At 45.4% G+C, this 18,916-nt stretch overlaps 1 protein-coding gene across 2 annotated transcripts in view; it reads right to left on the bottom strand.

Annotated features, from left to right (window-relative positions):
* Positions 1 to 18,916, bottom strand: part of LOC141270497 (uncharacterized) — a 59,129-nt gene that overhangs the window by 27,423 nt on the left and 12,790 nt on the right. For both annotated transcript variants that reach the window (XM_073680502.1, XM_073680503.1), the window contains exons 3-6: positions 17,166 to 17,315; positions 16,857 to 17,036; positions 16,643 to 16,766; positions 16,462 to 16,559 (exon numbers count right to left, since the gene is read on the bottom strand). In XM_073680502.1, the coding sequence (XP_073536603.1) occupies positions 16,462 to 16,559; positions 16,643 to 16,766; positions 16,857 to 17,036; positions 17,166 to 17,243 (480 nt within the window). In that variant the 5' untranslated portion in view covers positions 17,244 to 17,315. The remainder of the gene's footprint in view (positions 1 to 16,461; positions 16,560 to 16,642; positions 16,767 to 16,856; positions 17,037 to 17,165; positions 17,316 to 18,916) is intronic.

The following is an 18,916-nucleotide window of genomic DNA, read 5'->3' as shown; positions in this document are numbered from 1 at the left end:
TGGTTTCTGTTCCGGGTGGTATATCTGTTTCCGCTTCTGTTTGTGGCCCCCCTTCCTCTGTTTTTTGCCATGCTAGTAGATGTATTTTTGGATGTTCATAATAAAATCTCCCATCTTCGCTAAATTAGCTTTCAGTTTGTCATTATGGCTAGTGAAATCCTTGTTGTGCACAAATTTTTCCAATGAGGATTGGATACAAAAACTAAAACAGAAATAAAAAGTAAGTTCCAGCTCCTCATATTTCAGGATTAACCCATCAACTTCAATGAACAATCGCTAAGGATGCAGTTCCACTGTTTGAAATGTCTCATCATACAGGGCTGTGGCCATTTTTTTTAGCCTTAATCCCATTGGTATCATCTCCTTTTTCACATACATTTCCAATTCTTGTAATAAGAAAAAAACATGCAAAAAAGCACAAGACACACGTTAAACATTTGTTTTAAAAGAAATTAAGTCTTTTGAGCACCAGAACAGATGTACACCGCACGGATGGCACAGGTACGGCTGCTACACCAACCCTGGCAGTTTAACCACTGATGCTCTCAAATGCAAACATGGCATCTAAGAATGTTTGACAGAGTTCAGCTCAATGCCCCTCCTCCCCCAAGTGCTCAATAGTATAGGGCTGCCTAGTTACTACGATACTTAAATGCCTAATAATGGTGTCTGGGCCTGCAATATACGAAAGTCTATTAACACATTAACACGCCTCCAAACACATTAGACTAAAACACACGCCCCCAGGAAGAAGCAGGTGCAAAACGTGCGTCGGGGCTTCCGCCTACTCAGTGGCTGCGACTCTCCTAGGTACTAATCCTATACATGTATCTATGCTCTTATATATTTATATGGTAGTTCTTTTAACCCCTTCAGCTTTTTAGCTGGTATGTCTATTGCACGCAAGGCACTTTATGCATTTATTTATATGCTGTATTATAAGCATTTACTTATTAATATATAAATATTCCTTATAGATTTAATTCTGTTTTTTTTGTTACTTAAACTACTTTAGTAGTGCATGATCTATTGAACTGGTACCATTGTTGGTCTGATTAATTTTTATATATTTCATTGCACTAGGAATATGTTGTAATAGAACCACATGTTATATACTATCCACTTCGTGGCTACAATATAATTATTTATTATTTTTATATCACAGAAATTTTTGTAATTGTGACATACACAGGGGTACCATTTCTAATTTATACTGGGTGAGGTGTCACTCCGTCTTGTATCCCCTCCTCTTGAATTTTAATATATTTTTGTCTTTGTAAAGTTCTATTAATAAAAATTTACGTTTTACTCTATTGGGTTTATATACGCTCTGTCTTTTTGGATGTCTATGTAATTTGGCAGTACCCATTTAATGTATGTGGTCAAATATAAGCACATTAGACTGAGGTTGAATGAAAGCACTGATTTCGGGGGTTTGGTTGATTATATAATGTATTTGGGGGCCTCCCGACAGATAATGTCAGGGCAGAGTAGGATCTGGCATCTTGAATTTCAGAGGCTAATCAGTTTGTTCTTCCTGTAGATAATCCTCCGCTAGAGGAGTCTGGAGGTGACTCTCATACAGATCACAGGAAAGCTGGAATATGTGTGTGTATGGGGGAGTCAGGAGAGATAGCCGTCTGCCAAATGACCGTTCAGCCAACACTTATCTCATGTTTATGGGGCCGTTTGTATTACACTGACAGGCAGTGATAATACACGGCACTACAGTAGTACAGTGCATTATCTGAGCAAGCAGAGGCTTGTATGTTGTATGATCGCACGAAAGAGAGTTGTTTAACCCCTTAGAGCCAATTTTGACCTTATTGACCAAGCCAAATTTTACAATTCTGACCAGTGTCACTTTATGAGGCAATATCTCTGGAACGCTTCAACGGATCCTACTAATTCAAAGATTGTTTTTAGTGACATATTGTACTTCAAGATAGTGGTCAAATTTATTCGATATGACTTACATTTACTTGTAAAAAAATGGAAATTTGGTGAAAATTTTGCAATTTTCAAACTTTGAATTCTTATGCCCTTAAAAGAGTTTTGTCACATGCTTCACAGGAACTGAAGCAACGTGGAAGGAAAAAATAAACATTTTACTTTTTTCACATAAATTTTACTTCAGACCCAAATTTTTTTTATTTTCACAAGGCTAATAATAGAAAATGGACCACAAAATGTGTTGTGCAATTTCTGCTGAGCATGCAGATATCCTATATGTGGGGGAAAACCACTGTTTAAACGCACGGCAGGGTTCGGATGGGAAGGAGCATTGTTTAACTTTTTGAAAGCAAAAATGGCTGGAAATAAGACCGGACACCATGTTGCGTTTGGAGAGCCCTTGATGTGCCTAAAAATAGTGGAAACCCCCCATAAGTCCCCCCATTTTGGAAACTACACCCCTCATGGAATGTATCTAGATATGTGGTGATCACATTGAACCCCCAGGTGCTTCACAGAAGTTTAGAGCGTAGAGCAGTGAAGATAAAAAATTCAACTTTTTCAACAAAAATGTAATTTTAGCCCCAAATTTCTTTGTTTTCACAAAAGGTAACAGAAGAAATTGAAGCCTAAAATTTGTTGTTCAATCTCTTGAGTACGCTGATACCCCCTATATAGAGGAAAACTATTGTTTGGGCGCATGGCAGGGCTCAGAAAGGAAGGAGTGATGTTTTGGAATGCAGACTTTGATGGAATAGTCTGCGGGTGTCATTTCACGTTTGGAGAGCCCCTGATGTGCCTAAACAGTGGAAAAGCCCAACAAGTGACCCCATTTTGGAAACTACACCCCTCAAGGATTTTATCCATGGGTACAGTGAGCATTTTGAACACACAGGTACTACACATAATTTGATAACATTAGGTCGTCATATGGAAAATTTTAATTTTTTTCACGAAAATATTGTTTTAGCCCCAAATCTGTAATTTTCACGATGGATAATAGTTGAAAATGGATCCCATAATCTGTTACATAATTTATTCTGAACGTGATGATACCGTATATGTGGTCAAAAACTTCTGTTTGGGCACATGGCAGGGCTAGGAAAGGAAAAAGTGCTATTTATCTGGAATAAATTGTGAATGCCACGTCGCATTTGGACAGCCCCTGACATGCGAAAGCAGCAGAAACCCCCTGAGGTGACCACATATTTGAAAATTTACTGCCTAAGGAATTAATCTAGGGGTGTAGTGAGTGTTTTGAACTCATAGGTGCCTCACAGAATTTAATAACACTGAAACATAGAAATGACATTTTAGTGGTAAAAATATAATTATTGTATTTGCTGCAAATTTTCAGGTACACATAGGTGAAAATGGACCCCATAATTTATCGCACAATTTCTTCCGAACACGGTGAGCCCCATATGTCATCAGAAATTGCTTTTAGGCCACACGTCAGGGCTGAGAAGGAAGGAGCACTATTTGGCTTTTGGAGCACAGATTTTGCTAGAATAGTTTGCGGGCGACATTTGCAGAGCCCTGAATGTGTCAGAACAGCAGAAAAACACCAAAAGTGACCCCATTGTAGAAATTGCACCTCTCAATGAATTCATCTACAGCTACAGTGACTATTTTGTAACATCCACGTCAGGCTTTTTCTGGAGAATTGCAAATCTGCCAGTTTAATGCCCACACATTGTGCCCCCATACAGTGTAGTGCCCCCATATATTGTAGCGCCCTCATGTAGCATCGGAGTCTCTGCCCCCTGCCAGGCAGAGACGCCGTCCCCCTTACCGCCGCGGTCCTGCTCCAGCGTCTTCCGGCCTCCCTGCAGCTGCTGCTGGTGCACGCAGCTTCCCAGTCTCTGTGCTTAGGGCGCGCGTGCGCGCTCCCTCCCGGGTTTGCATGGGCCATGGAACCCGGTGGCCCCCAGGCTCCTTCGCTTGCTGACCTGTACCAGGAGGTTTCTCGTTAGAGATCACAACAGGAAACCATCCTGACCTACCTGCTGTAAGGCAGCGCTAGACATCATAATGGGGGATACTCGCTGCACCGGGTAAATCAAAGCACACCAGCAATGTCCTTCCGGTATTTCACAATGCTGCAGTTTATTGCATTTCATAAACCACAGTTCACCGGGTCCAACTCAGTGGCACGCCGACACACATATACATATAATGTTCATGAGCCAAGTGGCAGACCGGCCCACTTGCTCCAGGTACAGCCTTCAGCAAGGTAATCAGATAGCAATGTCCATAGCAATGTCCATATAACACAGGGTATTACCTTTGCCGGGTTTAGCTGTCTCAGTCCATTACTCCGCCACCACTGTGGCTTTGCGGCTTCCCAGGTAGGGGTCTCCAGCAGTCGTTCCTCAAAGGCTACTGGTATGTCTTCACTCACATCCAGCCTGCGCCTTTCAGGACTCTTCCGCAAACCTCTGCCTTCCAAGGCCACTAGCATCCACACAGGATCCAGGCTTTGCCTTTCAGGCACCAGGCTTCACTCGGCCTCACTAGGCCTCTCACAAACGGTGTCCCACACACACGGAGCACAGGCCTCACGCCTCACACCGAACACACCTGTCTCCCATCAATCAGGGTTTATATATGCATCCCGTGCACACACACACACACACACACACATACTGACAGGACCTTGCTGATGTCACAGTCATGTGATCAGACAGACATTCTGTGCGCGCAGGACCTGTGCTATGTCACAGTCATGTGACCAGTCACCTGAGGGGGAAGGTACATGGTCAGGTAAAACACATCCTGGACCATTACCGTAATGCCAGCAAGTCGCTGCATTACACTGCGGTCTGTCAACTCCTGCCTGGACACGCTGTCCGTCCCACCTGTGTCCGCCTCGAGCCGAGCGGCACCCGCTCTGGCGGCGCCTCAGCCTACTGGTGCCATGGCATCTAGCTCTGGACCCCGGCTCTCTGCGCCTCGTTTTCGGGGTGACCCAGTCTTATGTCGGGATTTTCTGAACCAGTGCACGCTGCACTTTAAACTCCTGGCACATCAGTTTCCCTCCGACCGGGCCAAGGTGGCGTTCATCATGTCTCACCTCACCGGGGAAGCATTGGCATGGCTAAACCCTTTATGGGAGAGGGGGGATCCCCTGGTGTCAGATCTTCCGGCTTTCCTCACTGCCTTCCGGAAGGTCTTCGATGAGCCTGGACGAAGGACTTCTACTGCCTCCTCATTAGTGTTGAGCCACCCCCGTAGTGTTCGGGTTCGGTTCGTCGAACACCTTAGAACACCGTCAAACACCGTTAAAACCAATGGCAGGCAAACAAAAACACATAGGAACACATAGAAAACACCTTCAAAGGTGTCCAAAAGCTCACAAACTGCTCAGAAGACGCTTTCTTTAAAAAAGCCGGCCGGCAATTCAGCAGCGGCATACACCGGTACCCGACAATTTAGACATGAAGGAATAGAGCATCACACATAGATTAGATAGATAGAAACATGTCAGTCACATATATATGAAGTACAGTGACAGTGTTGCTTACTGTACTTGTCATTTAGTGTAAAGGATTTATTAAAAAATATAATAGTGTTTTCATGCACCGTCTCTTTAAAAAAGCCGGCCGGCAATTCAGCAGCGGTACCTGACAATTTAGAATAGAAGGAATAGAGAATCACACATAGATTAGATAGATAGAAACATGTCAGCCACATATATACGAAGTACAGTGACAGTGTTGCTTACTGTACTTGTCATTTAGTGTAAAGGATTTATTAAAAAATATAATAGTGTTTTCATGCACCGTCTCTTTAAAAAAGCCGGCCGGCAATTCAGCATCTGTACCCGACAATTTATAACAGACAGAATAGAGCTTCACACATAGATTAGATAGATAGAAACATGTCAGTCACATATATAATAAGTACAGTGATAGTGTTGGTTACTGTACTTGTCATTTAGTATTAAAATAAAGGATTTATTATTAAAAAAAATTGGCGTGGGGCTCTCCGTAATTTTAGTCTCTAGCGGAGGTTAAGCAGACAGCTGGGGCAGATGTTTGAAGCCTGGGAAGGGGGTAATACCCACGGAGCTTCCCAGGCTACTAATATCAGCCCCCAGCTGAATACCTAGCCTTTACTAGCTATTAAAATGGGGGACCCCCCCCCAAAAAATGACGTGGGGTCCCCCCTAATTTAATAGCTAGCAAAGGCTAGGCAGACAGCTGGGGGCTGATATTAATAGCCCAGGAAGGGAGCCATGAATATTGGCCCCCTCCCAGGCTAGAAACACCAGCCGTCAGCCGCCCCAGAAATGGCGCATCCATAGGATGCGCCAATTCTGGCACTTAGCCTCGCTCTTCCACGCTGCCCTGGTGCGGTGGCAGGGGGTAATAGGGTTGGGGTTGATGTCAGCTTATAATGCCAGCTGACATCAAGCCCAGGTTAGTAATGGAGAGGCGTCTATAAGACACCCCCATTACTAACCCCATAGTCAAAGTTAAAAAAAAAACACAAACACCCAGAATAAAGTCCTTTAATTGAAATAAAGACAATTCTTTATTGTTCTGAATTAAACCATACTTACCATCACGCCCATTCCAGCTGAAGCCAACGATCTCCTGCAATAAAAGAAAAATAATAAAGCAACCTCATCCTTACCTTTCCATGGTTCCCAGGACAGCTTCAGCTCTGCTACATCGAGATGACAGGCTGGACCGCAGCAGAACGCTGCCATCCAGCTTGCCATGCCGCACACACTGAGAAGCGCAGGCATGCTTGCGCTCCTCAGTGTCTGACTGTGACGGCATCCAGATGAGCCGACAATGAACTCGGCTCACCTCATGTACGTCACTGACAGCGTGGGAAAATTCTCCTGCACTCAGCGCTTCAGCGTGAGAATTTTCCCACGCTGTCAGTGACGTGCATGAGGTGAGCCGAGTTCATTGGACATGACCTCGGCTCATCTGGATGCCGTCACAGCCAGACACTGAGTAGCGCAAGCATGCCTGCGCATCTCAGTGTCTGCGGGATGACAGGCTGGATGGCAGCGTTCTGCTGCGGTCCAGCCTGTCATCTCGATGTAGCAGAGCTGAAGCTGTCGTGGGAGCCATGGAAAGGTAAGGATGATGTTGCTTTATTATTTTACTTTTATTGCAGGAGATCATTGGCTTCAGCTGGAATGGGCGTGGCGGTAAGTATGGTTTAATTTAGAACAATAAAGAATTGTGTGTTTATTTCAATTAAAGGACTTTTTTCTGGGTGTTTGTGTTTTTTTTAAATACTTTACTAGAAATTCATGGTGGTCATGTCTAATATTGGCGTGACCCCATGAATTTTGGGCTTAGGGCCAGCTGATAATGCCAAGCTGGCCTTAACCCCTTTATTACCCAGTGAGCCACCGCACCAGGGCCCTGGATGAGTTGGGTACAGCGCCAGAAGATGGCGCTTCTATGAACGCGCCATTTTCCGGGGCGGCTGCGGACTGCAATTTGCAGCGGGTGGGGCCCAGAAAGCTTGGGCCTCCCTGCGCTGCAGATTCCAGCCCCCAGCTGCCTAGTTGTACCTGGCTGGACACAAAAATAGGGCGAAGCTCCACGTATTTTTTTTTTAAATTCATGAAATTCATGGAATAATTAAGAAAAAAAGGGCTTCCCTATATTGTAGTGTCCGGCTAGGTACAAATAGGCAGCTGGTGGTTGGGAGCAGCCCGTTCCTGCCTGCTGTACCTGACTGGACACAAATATAGGGCGAAGCCCCACATCAATTTTTTTTTCATTATTTCATGAATTTCCTGAAATAATTTAAAAAAAATTGACGTGGGGCTTCGCCCTATATTTGTGTCCAGTCAGGTACAGCAGGCAGGAACGGGCTGCCCCCAACCACCAGCTGCCTATTTGTACCTGGCCAGACACAACAATATAGGGAAGCCCTTTTTTTCTTAATTATTCCATGAATTTCATGAAATAATTTAAAAAAAAAATGCGTGGGGCTTCGCCCTATTTTTGTGCCCAGCCAGGTACAACTAGGCAGCTGGGAGCTGGAATCCGCAGCGCAGGGAGGCCCAAGCTTTCTGGGCCCCACCCGCTGCAAATTGCAGTCCGCAGCCGCCCCAGAAAATGGCGCGTTCATAGAAGCGCCATCTTCTGGCACTGTACCCAACTCATCCAGGGCCCTGGTGCGGTGGCTCACTGGGTAATAAAGGGGTTAAGGCCAGCTTGGCATTATCAGCTGGCCCTAAGCCCGAAATTCATGGGGTCACGCCAATATTAGACATGACCACCATGAATTTCTAGTAAAGTATTTAAAAAAACACAACACCCAGAATAAAGTCCTTTAATTGAAATAAACACACAATTCTTTATTGTTCTAAATTAAACCATACTTACCGTCACGCCCATTCCAGCTGAAGCCAATGTCTTCTGCAATAAAAGTAAAATAATAAAGCAACCTCATCCTTACCTTTCCATGGTTCCCACGACAGCTTCAGCTCTGCTACATCGAGATGACAGGCTGGACCGCAGCAGAACGCTGCCATCCAGCCTGTCATCCCGCGGACACTGAGAAGCGCAGGCATGCTTGCGCTCCTCAGTGTCTCGCTGTGACGGCATAAAGATGAGACAAGTTCATGTCCAATGAACTCGGCGCACCTCATGCACGTCAGCGTGGGAGAATTCTCCTGCACTCAGCACTTCAGCGTGAAAATTCTCCCACGCTGTCAGTGACGTACATGAGGTCAGCTGAGTTCATTGGACATGAATGAGCTCACCTCATGCACGTCACTGACAGCGTGGGAAAATTCTCACGCTGAAGCGCTGAGTGCAGGAGAATTTTCCCACGCTGTCAGTGACGTGCATGAGGTGAGCTCATTCATGTCCAATGATCTCAGCTCACCTCATGCACGTCACTGACAGCGTGGGAAAATTCTCCTGCACTCAGCGCTACAGCGTGAGAATTCTCCCACGCTGTCAGTGACGTGCATGAGGTGCGCCGAGTTCATTGGACATGAACTCGTCTCATCTTTATGCCGTCACAGCCAGACACTGCAGAGCGCAAGCATGCCTGCGCTTCTCAGTGTCTGCGGGATGACAGGCTGGATGGCAGCGTTCTGCTGCGGTCCAGCCTGTTATCTCGATGTAGCAGAGCTGAAGCTGTCGTGGGAACCATGGAAAGGTAAGGATGAGGTTGCTTTATTATTTTTCTTTTATTGCAGGAGATCGTTGGCTTCAGCTGGAATGGGCGTGATGGTAAGTATGGTTTAATTTAGAACAATAAAGGAATGTGTCTTTATTTCAATTAAAGGACTTTATTCTGGGTGTTTGTGTTTTCTTTTAACTTTGACTATGGGGTTAGTAATGGGGGTGTCTTATAGACGCCTCTCCATTACTAACCTGGGCTTGATGTCAGCTGGCATTATAAGCTGACATCAACCCCAACCCTATTACCCCACTGCCACCGCTACAGGGCAGTGGGAAGAGCGAGGCTAAGTGCCAGAATTGGCGCATCCTAAGGATGCGCCATTTCTTGGGCGGCTGACGGCTGGTGTTTCTAGCCTGGGAGGGGGCCAATATTCATGGAACCCTTCCTGGGCTATTAATATCAGCCCCCAGCTGTCTGCCTAGCCTTTGCTAGCTATTAAAATAGGGGGGACCCCACGTCATTTTTTTGGGGGGTCCCCCATTTTAATAGCTAGTAAAGGCTAGGTATTCCGCTGGGGGCTGATATTAGTAGCCTGGGAAGCTCCGTGGGTATTACCCCCTTCCCAGGCTTCAAACATCTGCCCCAGCCGTCTGGTTAACCTCCGCTAGAGCCTAAAATTATGGGGAACCCCACGCCAATTTTTTTTAAATAAATCCTTTACACTAAATGACAAGTACAGTAAGCAACACTGTCACTGTACTTCATATATATGTGACTGACATGTTTCTATCTATCTAATCCATGTGTGATTCTCTATTCCTTCTATTCTAAATTGTCGGGTACAGATGCTGAATTGCCGGCCGGCTTTTTTAAAGAGACAGTGCATGAAAACACTATTATTTTTTTTTAATAAATCCTTTACACTAAATGACAAGTACAGTAAGCAACACTGTCACTGTACTTCATATATATGTGACTGACATGTTTCTATCTATCTAATCTATGTGTGATTCTCTATTCCTTCTATTCTAAATTGTCGGGTACAGATGCTGAATTGCCGGCTGGCTTTTTTAAAGAGACGGTGCATGAAAACACTTATTTTTTTTAATAAATCCTTTACTCTAAATGACAAGTACAGTAATCAACACTGTCACTGTACTTCATATATATGTGACTGACATGTTTCTATCTATCTAATCTATGTGTGAAGCTCTATTCTGTCTGTTATAAATTGTCAGGTACCGCTGCTGAATTGCCGGCCGGCTTTTTTAAAGAGACGGTGCATGAAAACACTATTATTTTTTTTGATAAATCCTTTACACTAAATGACAAGTACAGTAAGCAACACTGTCACTGTGCTTCTTATATGTGTGACTGACATGTTTCTATCTATCTAATCTATGTGTGAAGCTCTATTCTTTCGGTTCTAAATTGTCGGGTACCGGTGTATGCCGCTGATGAATTGCCGGCTTTTCATGTTTCACTGTTGGCACTGTTCCCATCGATTTGGGCAATCACTGTAATGCCACAACCACCATGGCTGTGGCATTACAGTGAGTGGCAGACAATCCCTGCATGATTGGTGCTCTAAATAGCGCCAGACATGCAGGACACGCTTTTGGTGCACGAACAGTTATCGAACATAACCTCGAACAGCCGAATTTTTTGCAAATCGTTCGGGTTCGTCGAACAACTCGAACACCGCCCAAAACAGCTCGAATTTGAGATTGGCGAACAGTTCTAGTCGAACACCGCTCATCTCTACTCCTCATTGCTCCGTCTCCGCCAAGGGAGTCTCACCGTGGGCCAGTATGCCATACAATTCCGTACCCTCACATCTGAGCTTGCCTGGAACAACTAGACCCTTGTGTCCACCTTCTGGGAGGGTCTTTCCGGACGGAGCAAGGACGAGCTAGCTGGCAGGGACATTCCTACCACCCTGCATGACCTGGTGTCACAAGCTACCTGGATTGACATCCGTTTCCTGGAACGAGCTAAGGAGACTACCCGGGAAAGAAGATTTCCCCATCTTGCTTCTGTTTTCCAGAAACCTGCCTCCCAACCAGCAACTCCCCGGGCACGCTCGCCCGAACCCATGCAGATCGACCAGACCAAGATGGTCAAGTCTCGCCAAAAAGCACGCCGAGCCGAGGGGAGTTGTTTTTACTGTGGTAGCAAGGAGCATCTGATTCGTTCCTGTCCGGAGAAGCCGGGAAACTCCAGCGTCTAGGACCGCTCGGAGAGGTCGTCCTAGGCAAGAGTAAATCCACTCTGCATTTTCCGTGGAGAAAACTATCAGTGATGATTGCCCCAGCGGAACTGAAAACACGCTCAGACACCACACTAGCAGCCGGGCAGGCCAGCACCTCCAAGGCATATAAGGAGAGGTCGGGCCAAGTGTTCAGTTTAGACACCCAATAATTAAAGGGAACTGAAGCGTCAGAAAGGACGCACGTATGGTCACTTAAGTAACCCTTGACCATCTTCTGCAACTTATCCCTCCTTGGCATTGTTACAGGCACAGATAGCCCTTGCTGTTATGCTGGTTTACTGAAAATAGCCCAATTTGTGCACATTTTCCTCCACCTCCATTGGTGCTGATGTTCGTGTCTCTCCCCATTATCCCTTGGTGTAGAAAAGAGCTGGTACCTCTGCCACCAGCATTGTATGAGGGTGACGTTTTCAACAACTGATCTACAACGGCCCTCTTGAACGATTCCATTGTAAAACTTTTTGGTGACTCCAAAAGGAGAGAAGGAAATTTCTCCTTGCACCGTGGATCGAGAAAGGTGGCCAAGCAGTATAGGTTGTTGGATAAAATGTGAATCACGTGAGGGTCTTGCCACAGACACTTACACATGAACTGTGCCATGTGGGCCAAGCTGCAAAAAGGCAAATGTTCTGTGTCCCCAAAAGTACCCATCCTCTCCTCACGCTGACTCGCCTTCTCCTCCACCTCCTCGTTCTCCTCTCCAGCCCATCCAGCCTGGACAGACATAAAGCTTGTGTTGGGTGTCCACTCTGGAGCATTACAAGTCCCCTCAGTAGCACAGAAAAACAAGTCCTCTCCCTCCTCACCACCCATTGTTGCCTCAGAATATTGAGTGGGCTGGGTAGTAACACCCATTGGGAAATCTGGCTCCATACCAACATGCTGGGCACTCAAAGCTTCTTCTTTGAGATTATGCAGTGATTGTTTCAAGAGACACAGATGCGGGATGGTTATGCTGATAATAGCCTGATCACTGTTCACGAGGTGTGTGCAGTACTCAAAGTTGAAGAGGAAACGAGACTGGGATCGATGGGCTTAGACCCAAAAAGTCACCAGGTCTGGATGGCTTAGCATCCGAGTTCTTTAGGACCTTTAGGGACTATTTAGTCCCTCTCTTGACTCAGGTGTTTAATGAGTGTCTCTCCTCAGGCACTCTGCCGAGATCATTAAGGAGGTCAGCTTTGATCATTTTGTCGAAGGCTAAGGATCCGGCACGCATTGATAATTGGCATCCCATAGCACTTCTCAATGTGAACAGGAAGATTTTGGCTAAGATACTTTTCAACAGGCTGGTGAAGTTTGCACCCTGGCTCCTTTCCAAGGCTCAGCACTGTTGCGTTCCTGGCCGTAGAACTTTTACTGTTGTTCTTGTTGTCTAAGAGGCCATAGAGCAAGGCAGGGCAGGCCTTTGGAAGGGGCTCTTGCTGACCCTGGATCAGGCAAAAGCCTTTGATAGGGTTAACGATGAGTACCTCTGGTCCACTCTTGAGGTATGGTCTGCCTGGAGGGTTTGTGGACTGGCTTAAGACCTTGTATGCAGGGGCTGAGACTTTCCCTCTGGTAAATGTGTGGATTGGACAACCTTTCAGGGTAGGATCTGGTGTCCGTCAGGGCTGTCCTCTTAGCCCTTTGCTTTACGCCTTTGCAGTTGATCCCATTCTCAGAAGGATCGATTGTGGATAGTTGGCAGGGGTGCGGATGGGCAGGGCGGCGCCGGAGGCTATCCTGAGGGGTGGCCTACGCGGACGATGTCACCGTCTTTGTTTCTTCGCAAGAGAAGGCAATAGTGGTGATGTCAGAAGTGGAGCGCTACTCAGAGGCATCCGGGTCCAAGGTCAACCAGGAAAAGTGTGAAAGTCTCTGACTGGGAGGCGGAGATCCGGGGTTTGATCTTCTGGACACCCTCCCCAAACACCAAGAACACGCCAAAGTTCTGGGCACCGAATTCAGCCAGGGTGATTACCCCATGAAAAACTGGGAAGGCAGAATCAAAAGATGTCGCCCAAAGAGTGGACCAATGGAAGGGTTGGTCTTTGACCCTGAGGGAAAGGGTTGGCCTGTGCAAAGTTTTCCTGCTCCCCTTGCTAATCTACCTAGGCAGCATCTGTGTCTTGCCAGTGCCTCTTTGGACATGGGTCTACAGTCTGTTCTTCCAGATGTTATGGGGGAATAGACTGAACCTAGTCAAGTGGGAGGTCACTTATCGCACAAGGAGACTAGGGTGATTGGATATGGTGAGCTCCGTGGTGTTCCTAGTGAACACCTTCTTGAAAGTTAACGTGGCAAACCTCTGGAAGAAGAGGGCTCCTCCGTGGGTATTATCCTGCAAAGGATGGTTTCAGCCTTTCTTCCAGGAATGGGAGACAGGGGGAAGATTGATGGATCTTCGCACACCGCATGGGCATCTCCCTGCTTATGTTACCCCAGCTCTGAAATTGATCCAACGGTGGGGTCTGGGAATGTAGGAGGTGAGGTCCCTCCCGAGGAAACTCCTCGGTAGGTGGGTCTTGCTTTCTCATTTTCAGAGTCCATTGGTCCTCAAGGACTGCCCAAGTCGGGATCTGGAGGTTGGGTTGAGTTTGTTAAATTCTAGCAGGATCCCCAAGAAGTACTGGGACTTGACTTGGCGCTGCCCCCGTGAGGCTGGTGCTAACATACTGGAAAGCATGAATCACTTCATACTTCATTGCCCCTTTAATACAGAGGTGTACAACAGGGTGGGAGTTTCCATTGGTTGGCCACGGTTGGCTACTCTGTCCTATGCCGGGTGGGCCTATGGAGCGTTCGGAGACCTTGGGAGAAGGGACCGAACCATTTCATTCATAGTAGTAGTAGTGTAGTGGTGAGGTATTTCACGTGGAACGCACAAGTTTTAGTTTCGATGCAGAGTAAAATCCTCAGTGTAGATGAAGTTTGGAGGAACATCCTAGGTGACTTGGTGAAGGTACGTTTTCTGGAGTATGAAAGACTGGGTGCCCGGAAGGCGGCCCATCTCTGGAGGAGCTTTTCCTTCAGGGTGCCTTAGTCCGGTAGTACTGCTATATCCTGGTGGTGGGCTGATGTCTTCCCACCCTAGATTTTTGTTTTGTATTTATGTCTCCTGAATAGAAGGTTTTCAAGCATCGAACTTGAGCCTTGGATGGTGAGCATGTAGGTTGCCTTTGCCCTGGCCTCTGCTCAACTTGGTATGGCAGATGCTACAGACTACAATGTTTTTCTCTGAAGGACTTTCAGAAAAAAAATTCCACACAGCAGCTGAACGCCCCCTTGCCCTGACTTGGCGCACAGCGAGGGTGCTCTAGGGAACAGTTGACCCAGTTCTCACTCTGGGCAAATCACGACCCCTTGGTGCTTGTGTTGGTGCTACATATCCATCTTCCTCTGTGTTGCTGTCATGGCTATGCATGCCAACGGTCCAGGTCGGATCAGTGGACTCATCATCGACTACCTCGTCTTCCATCTCATCCTCCTTCCCAGTTGACATTGTAGGCTGACTTGATAGCAACTGTGTCTTATCATTAGCCTCCACCTCTGGAGACAAAAAATTATGTTCCGCCAAGTGGCTTTCTTCTGGCCGTAGATCCTCAAATATTTGAGCATCAACGCACGCCACCTTCTCTTGTCACTCTTCAATGCAGCACGGTGATAGTCCAAAGCCAACCAAAGGATACGTACCAAACAGATCCTCGGAGTGGCCAAGCTTGGGGTCATATGTCTCCTGTGACTGATAATGGTTGGAGGAAGGAGAACCAGCTTCAGGATTGGATGGGCCAGTCTTCTGTGTATCCACAGTAGACTGTGTGGTCGTGGAAGATTTGTTGCTGCTTGACAAATGAGTAGAGGCCTTGTCTGCTATCCAAGACAGAATCTGCTCTCGCTCTTCTGGCTTCCACACACGTTTAAAATCCAGACCGGGAAATTTTTCCAGGAACATAGTGGATGCATCAAGCTTCTTCTAACCTGACACAGACAGAGTGCCTTCTCGCGCACCACAGAAAACACCACGTCCACGTCCCTTAACAACAGGCTTTTTTGGCATTTTGGGTTTTGTTGACAGATTTTCAGATGTTGATGGCACAAGCCAAGCTAGCTGTCACAGCCAAAATAGTGGTTAAAATGGCCTGGTGCATGCTCTGTAGCAGGCAGTAGGAAATGTTTGGACTACTGCTTTGTGTAGGGCACTCAACGATTCAATGATTTTTTAAGTGGACTAACATGGACAGAAGGCAGGCTGACACCCCAAAATAGTGGTTAAAATGGCCTGGTGAATGCTTTGTAGCAGGCAGTAGGAAATGTTTGGACTACTGCTTTGTGTAGGGCACAAAACGCTTTTTTAAGTGGACTAATATGGACAAAAGGCAGGCACGGACCACTAAAACAGCAGGGAAAATAGACCGGTGCTAAAAAAAAAGGCAGCACAAAATGCTACTTCTGTGTGTGCTGGAAAAATATTGCTTTGCCTCTGACAAGAGCTGTTTTAATATGGACACTGGAAGAACACACAATCTCTCCCTCCTTGTACTCTGACTTTGTTGTGTGTCTTCAGCTCTGAAAAGAGCTATTTTTTGGTGGTATTATGGAGCTAGTGAGCGGCTCCTTTAAATACAGAACTAGTATACACGGCAGGTAGCCCTTAAAAGGGCTTTTGTTTTCTCAAGAGGCCTAAACACTCTCCCTAGCAACTCAGCAATCTCTCCCTATGCTTATAGAATGCAGGCTCCAGACGCAATGTGCACAAAATGGCGGCGGCAGCAGGGCTTAAATAGACCCTATGACTCTGCGGCATTATTGTGATTGGTTATGAACCCAGCATGTTTAGTGGCTGCAAAGGAGGAGCCAAAACTGCAGGGCGGGACAACCGAATATAGCAAAGCGAGTACACAAATACTCGCAATATAACTAGCAACCCGAATACCGTACTATCCGTGCGTATAGCAAATAGTAACGAATACACTCACTCATCACTAACGATCAGCTCTAATCCCGCCATCTTCACCATTCTCATTATACATGTATAAACCATATAATTCTGGTGGATAAATCAAGACCGAACACAAGACCTTCACAGCCGTATACACATAACAGGAGAGATCTCATGACACCTTCTCTCCATCTACCTGATGATCCTGAGGAATATTGGGATCTTCTTGTTTACAGTCCTGTGGAAGAAGAGGACGTGGACATCTTTTTGGTGCTGTCCTCTTACTGGATAGATCTAGAGGAAGCAAATAAAGGGACTGAATTCATTCTTTACATATAGACAATTATAGGCCGTGTGTATTCAGTCCTGTCTATTACCTGGTGATGTGAGGGGATGGGGAACCTCCATCATGATGTCCTTGTACAGATCTTTGTGTCCTTCTAAATACTCCCACTCCTCCATGGAGAAATAGACAGCGACATCCTGACATCTTATAGGAACCTGACACATACAATGATACAGTCATCCCCCTGATCCCTTCATAGCTTTACTATAAAATGTCCCAGCATTCCTCATTCCTAGCAGTGTCACCTCTCCATTCAGCAGCTCAATCATCTTGTAGGTGAGATCAAGGATCTTCTGGTCATTGATGTTCTCATATATCAGGGGGTGAGGTGGAAGCTCCGTGATTGGGCTCAGGGTTCTTCCCCATCCCTCAGACAAAGGGTCCGGACAGCGCTCACTAGAGGTCTTCTTCACTACTGCGTAATCCTGGTTATGGAGAGACACATTCAGAAATCTCACTACAGACATTTCCAGAGTCCTCACCTCTCCAGTTCTGTCCATCTGTTATTTCCATAGATAAGAATGATGTAATGTGACGTCATCAGAATCTCTCACCTCTCCAGTAACCCGGAAGAGGATCTCTAGGGTGAGGTGCAATATTTTCTCAGCCATCTTGTCTGTGTCCATATTCATCTTTGATGGGTAAATCAGGAAAATTCTCTTATATAGAAGATATTCTCTGAGAGGATCCGATATTGTAGAGACCTGAATGAGAAGTTGAGCAGATGTAACGCCATAAAAACCCTGTGTAATAATACAATTACTGGAGATAATAAGGGAAACATTTGAGGAGATTTGTTTTACAGTATCTAGTTTTCTTCTTTACATCTACTAATAAAACCTATATATTTTAGGCCACAGACAACAAGCAGTTCTTCCTCAGAATCTGCAAGTGAATACCTTTCTCCTAGACTCATCTTCCTTATTGCTAATTCTCATCTCATTTACCAACACTGGAATCGGCATTAGCAATACTGCAGGAGATATTTACTACACGTGACATGAGAAATAACTACTTCATGATGAAGACGAAATCTTCATCTTCTACTACGGCTCTATAAACGTATTTGGCCAGAGTCCGTCCCTGACTACATTACCACCGGCAGTCTATATGTTTCCCGTCTTCACCGGACTGTCATCTGTCATCTTCTATCACGTTAGATCTCAGGTCTGATTCACACTCAGAAGTTTGAGGCATTTATAAAAGCTTGTTTGTAAGAACACAAAGACAGGAGTTATTTGATACCAAAGTTTCCATGTACAGTGTTTTATGGGGTTTATTTCTGGCCTTAGGCTTTCCTATAATACAAGAAAAACTCCATAAAAAAAGAAGATATTAAAATCAGAAAATAGGAGGAATGACCCAGCTTATCAGGCTATAAACTTGAATAAAACATAGCTTTTATTGAGCCATTAAAAAATGCTGCTACCACCATAATAAGTCTTAGTGCACACAAGGATCACAGCTGTCTCGACCTATGCGTTTCGACTGGCAGTCTTAATCATGGTCTGTCTGAACTGTGGACTAGTGAGCATATAAAGGTAGGTTGTCATTAAAGATAAGTTATCATGTGCTCACTAGTCTCTGTGGTCAGTATGATTAGCATAGACAAAAGTGAAATAAAAACGTTAGTGACACATTATTATTACCCTCTAAAATTAATATCATTGACATGTAGAAAAAATAAAAATATTTGTGATTCAAATATAGAATAAATATAAAAACTAGCGATATACCATTTCCAAGGTATAAACAAAACTGTCATTAATATTGTAGTATTAGATCCTGCCTGCCTTAGGGTACTAAGGTTTCTAACATAAAAATCCAATATGGTTCCCTATTTAGCAGTTTGCGTCTTTGGTCTCCCCCCCCGGATAGGTCTATACACGCTTTCTATGCCTTGAAATTTCAGTGCTGAAACTTCCCATTTATGGAACGTTCGGAAGTGTGTTGACACTGCTGAAATATTTGTGGCCAAAGGATTAACCGCATCAGATATGTGTCCTCTAACCCGTAGTATTAAAGGGCCGGTAGTACAACCAATGTATTGGATCTTACATGTAATACATGCAACAAGGTATATAAGCCAGGGTGTGCTGCAATTAAAAAAGTCATGTATTTTGTATATACGATTATTATGCAGTGAGGTAAAAGTATCCTTTTTCACTGTGTGTGAACACGCTTTACAGCGGCTCGCTCCGCATTTGAAAAAAACACTAAGGTTTAACCAGGTAGTAGATTCAGAATGCCTATGCTCTTCACTCAGGAAAAGACTGGGGGACAGGATGGTACCACAGCCACAAAC

Source organism: Phyllobates terribilis, unplaced genomic scaffold (genome assembly GCF_046119375.1).
Source record: "Phyllobates terribilis strain yellow unplaced genomic scaffold, ASM4611937v1 Scaffold_5__5_contigs__length_657084704, whole genome shotgun sequence".
Taxonomy (NCBI): domain Eukaryota; kingdom Metazoa; phylum Chordata; class Amphibia; order Anura; family Dendrobatidae; genus Phyllobates; species Phyllobates terribilis.
The sequence above is the reverse complement of the archived record's forward strand: the minus strand, read 5'-3'. Positions and strand labels throughout refer to the sequence as shown.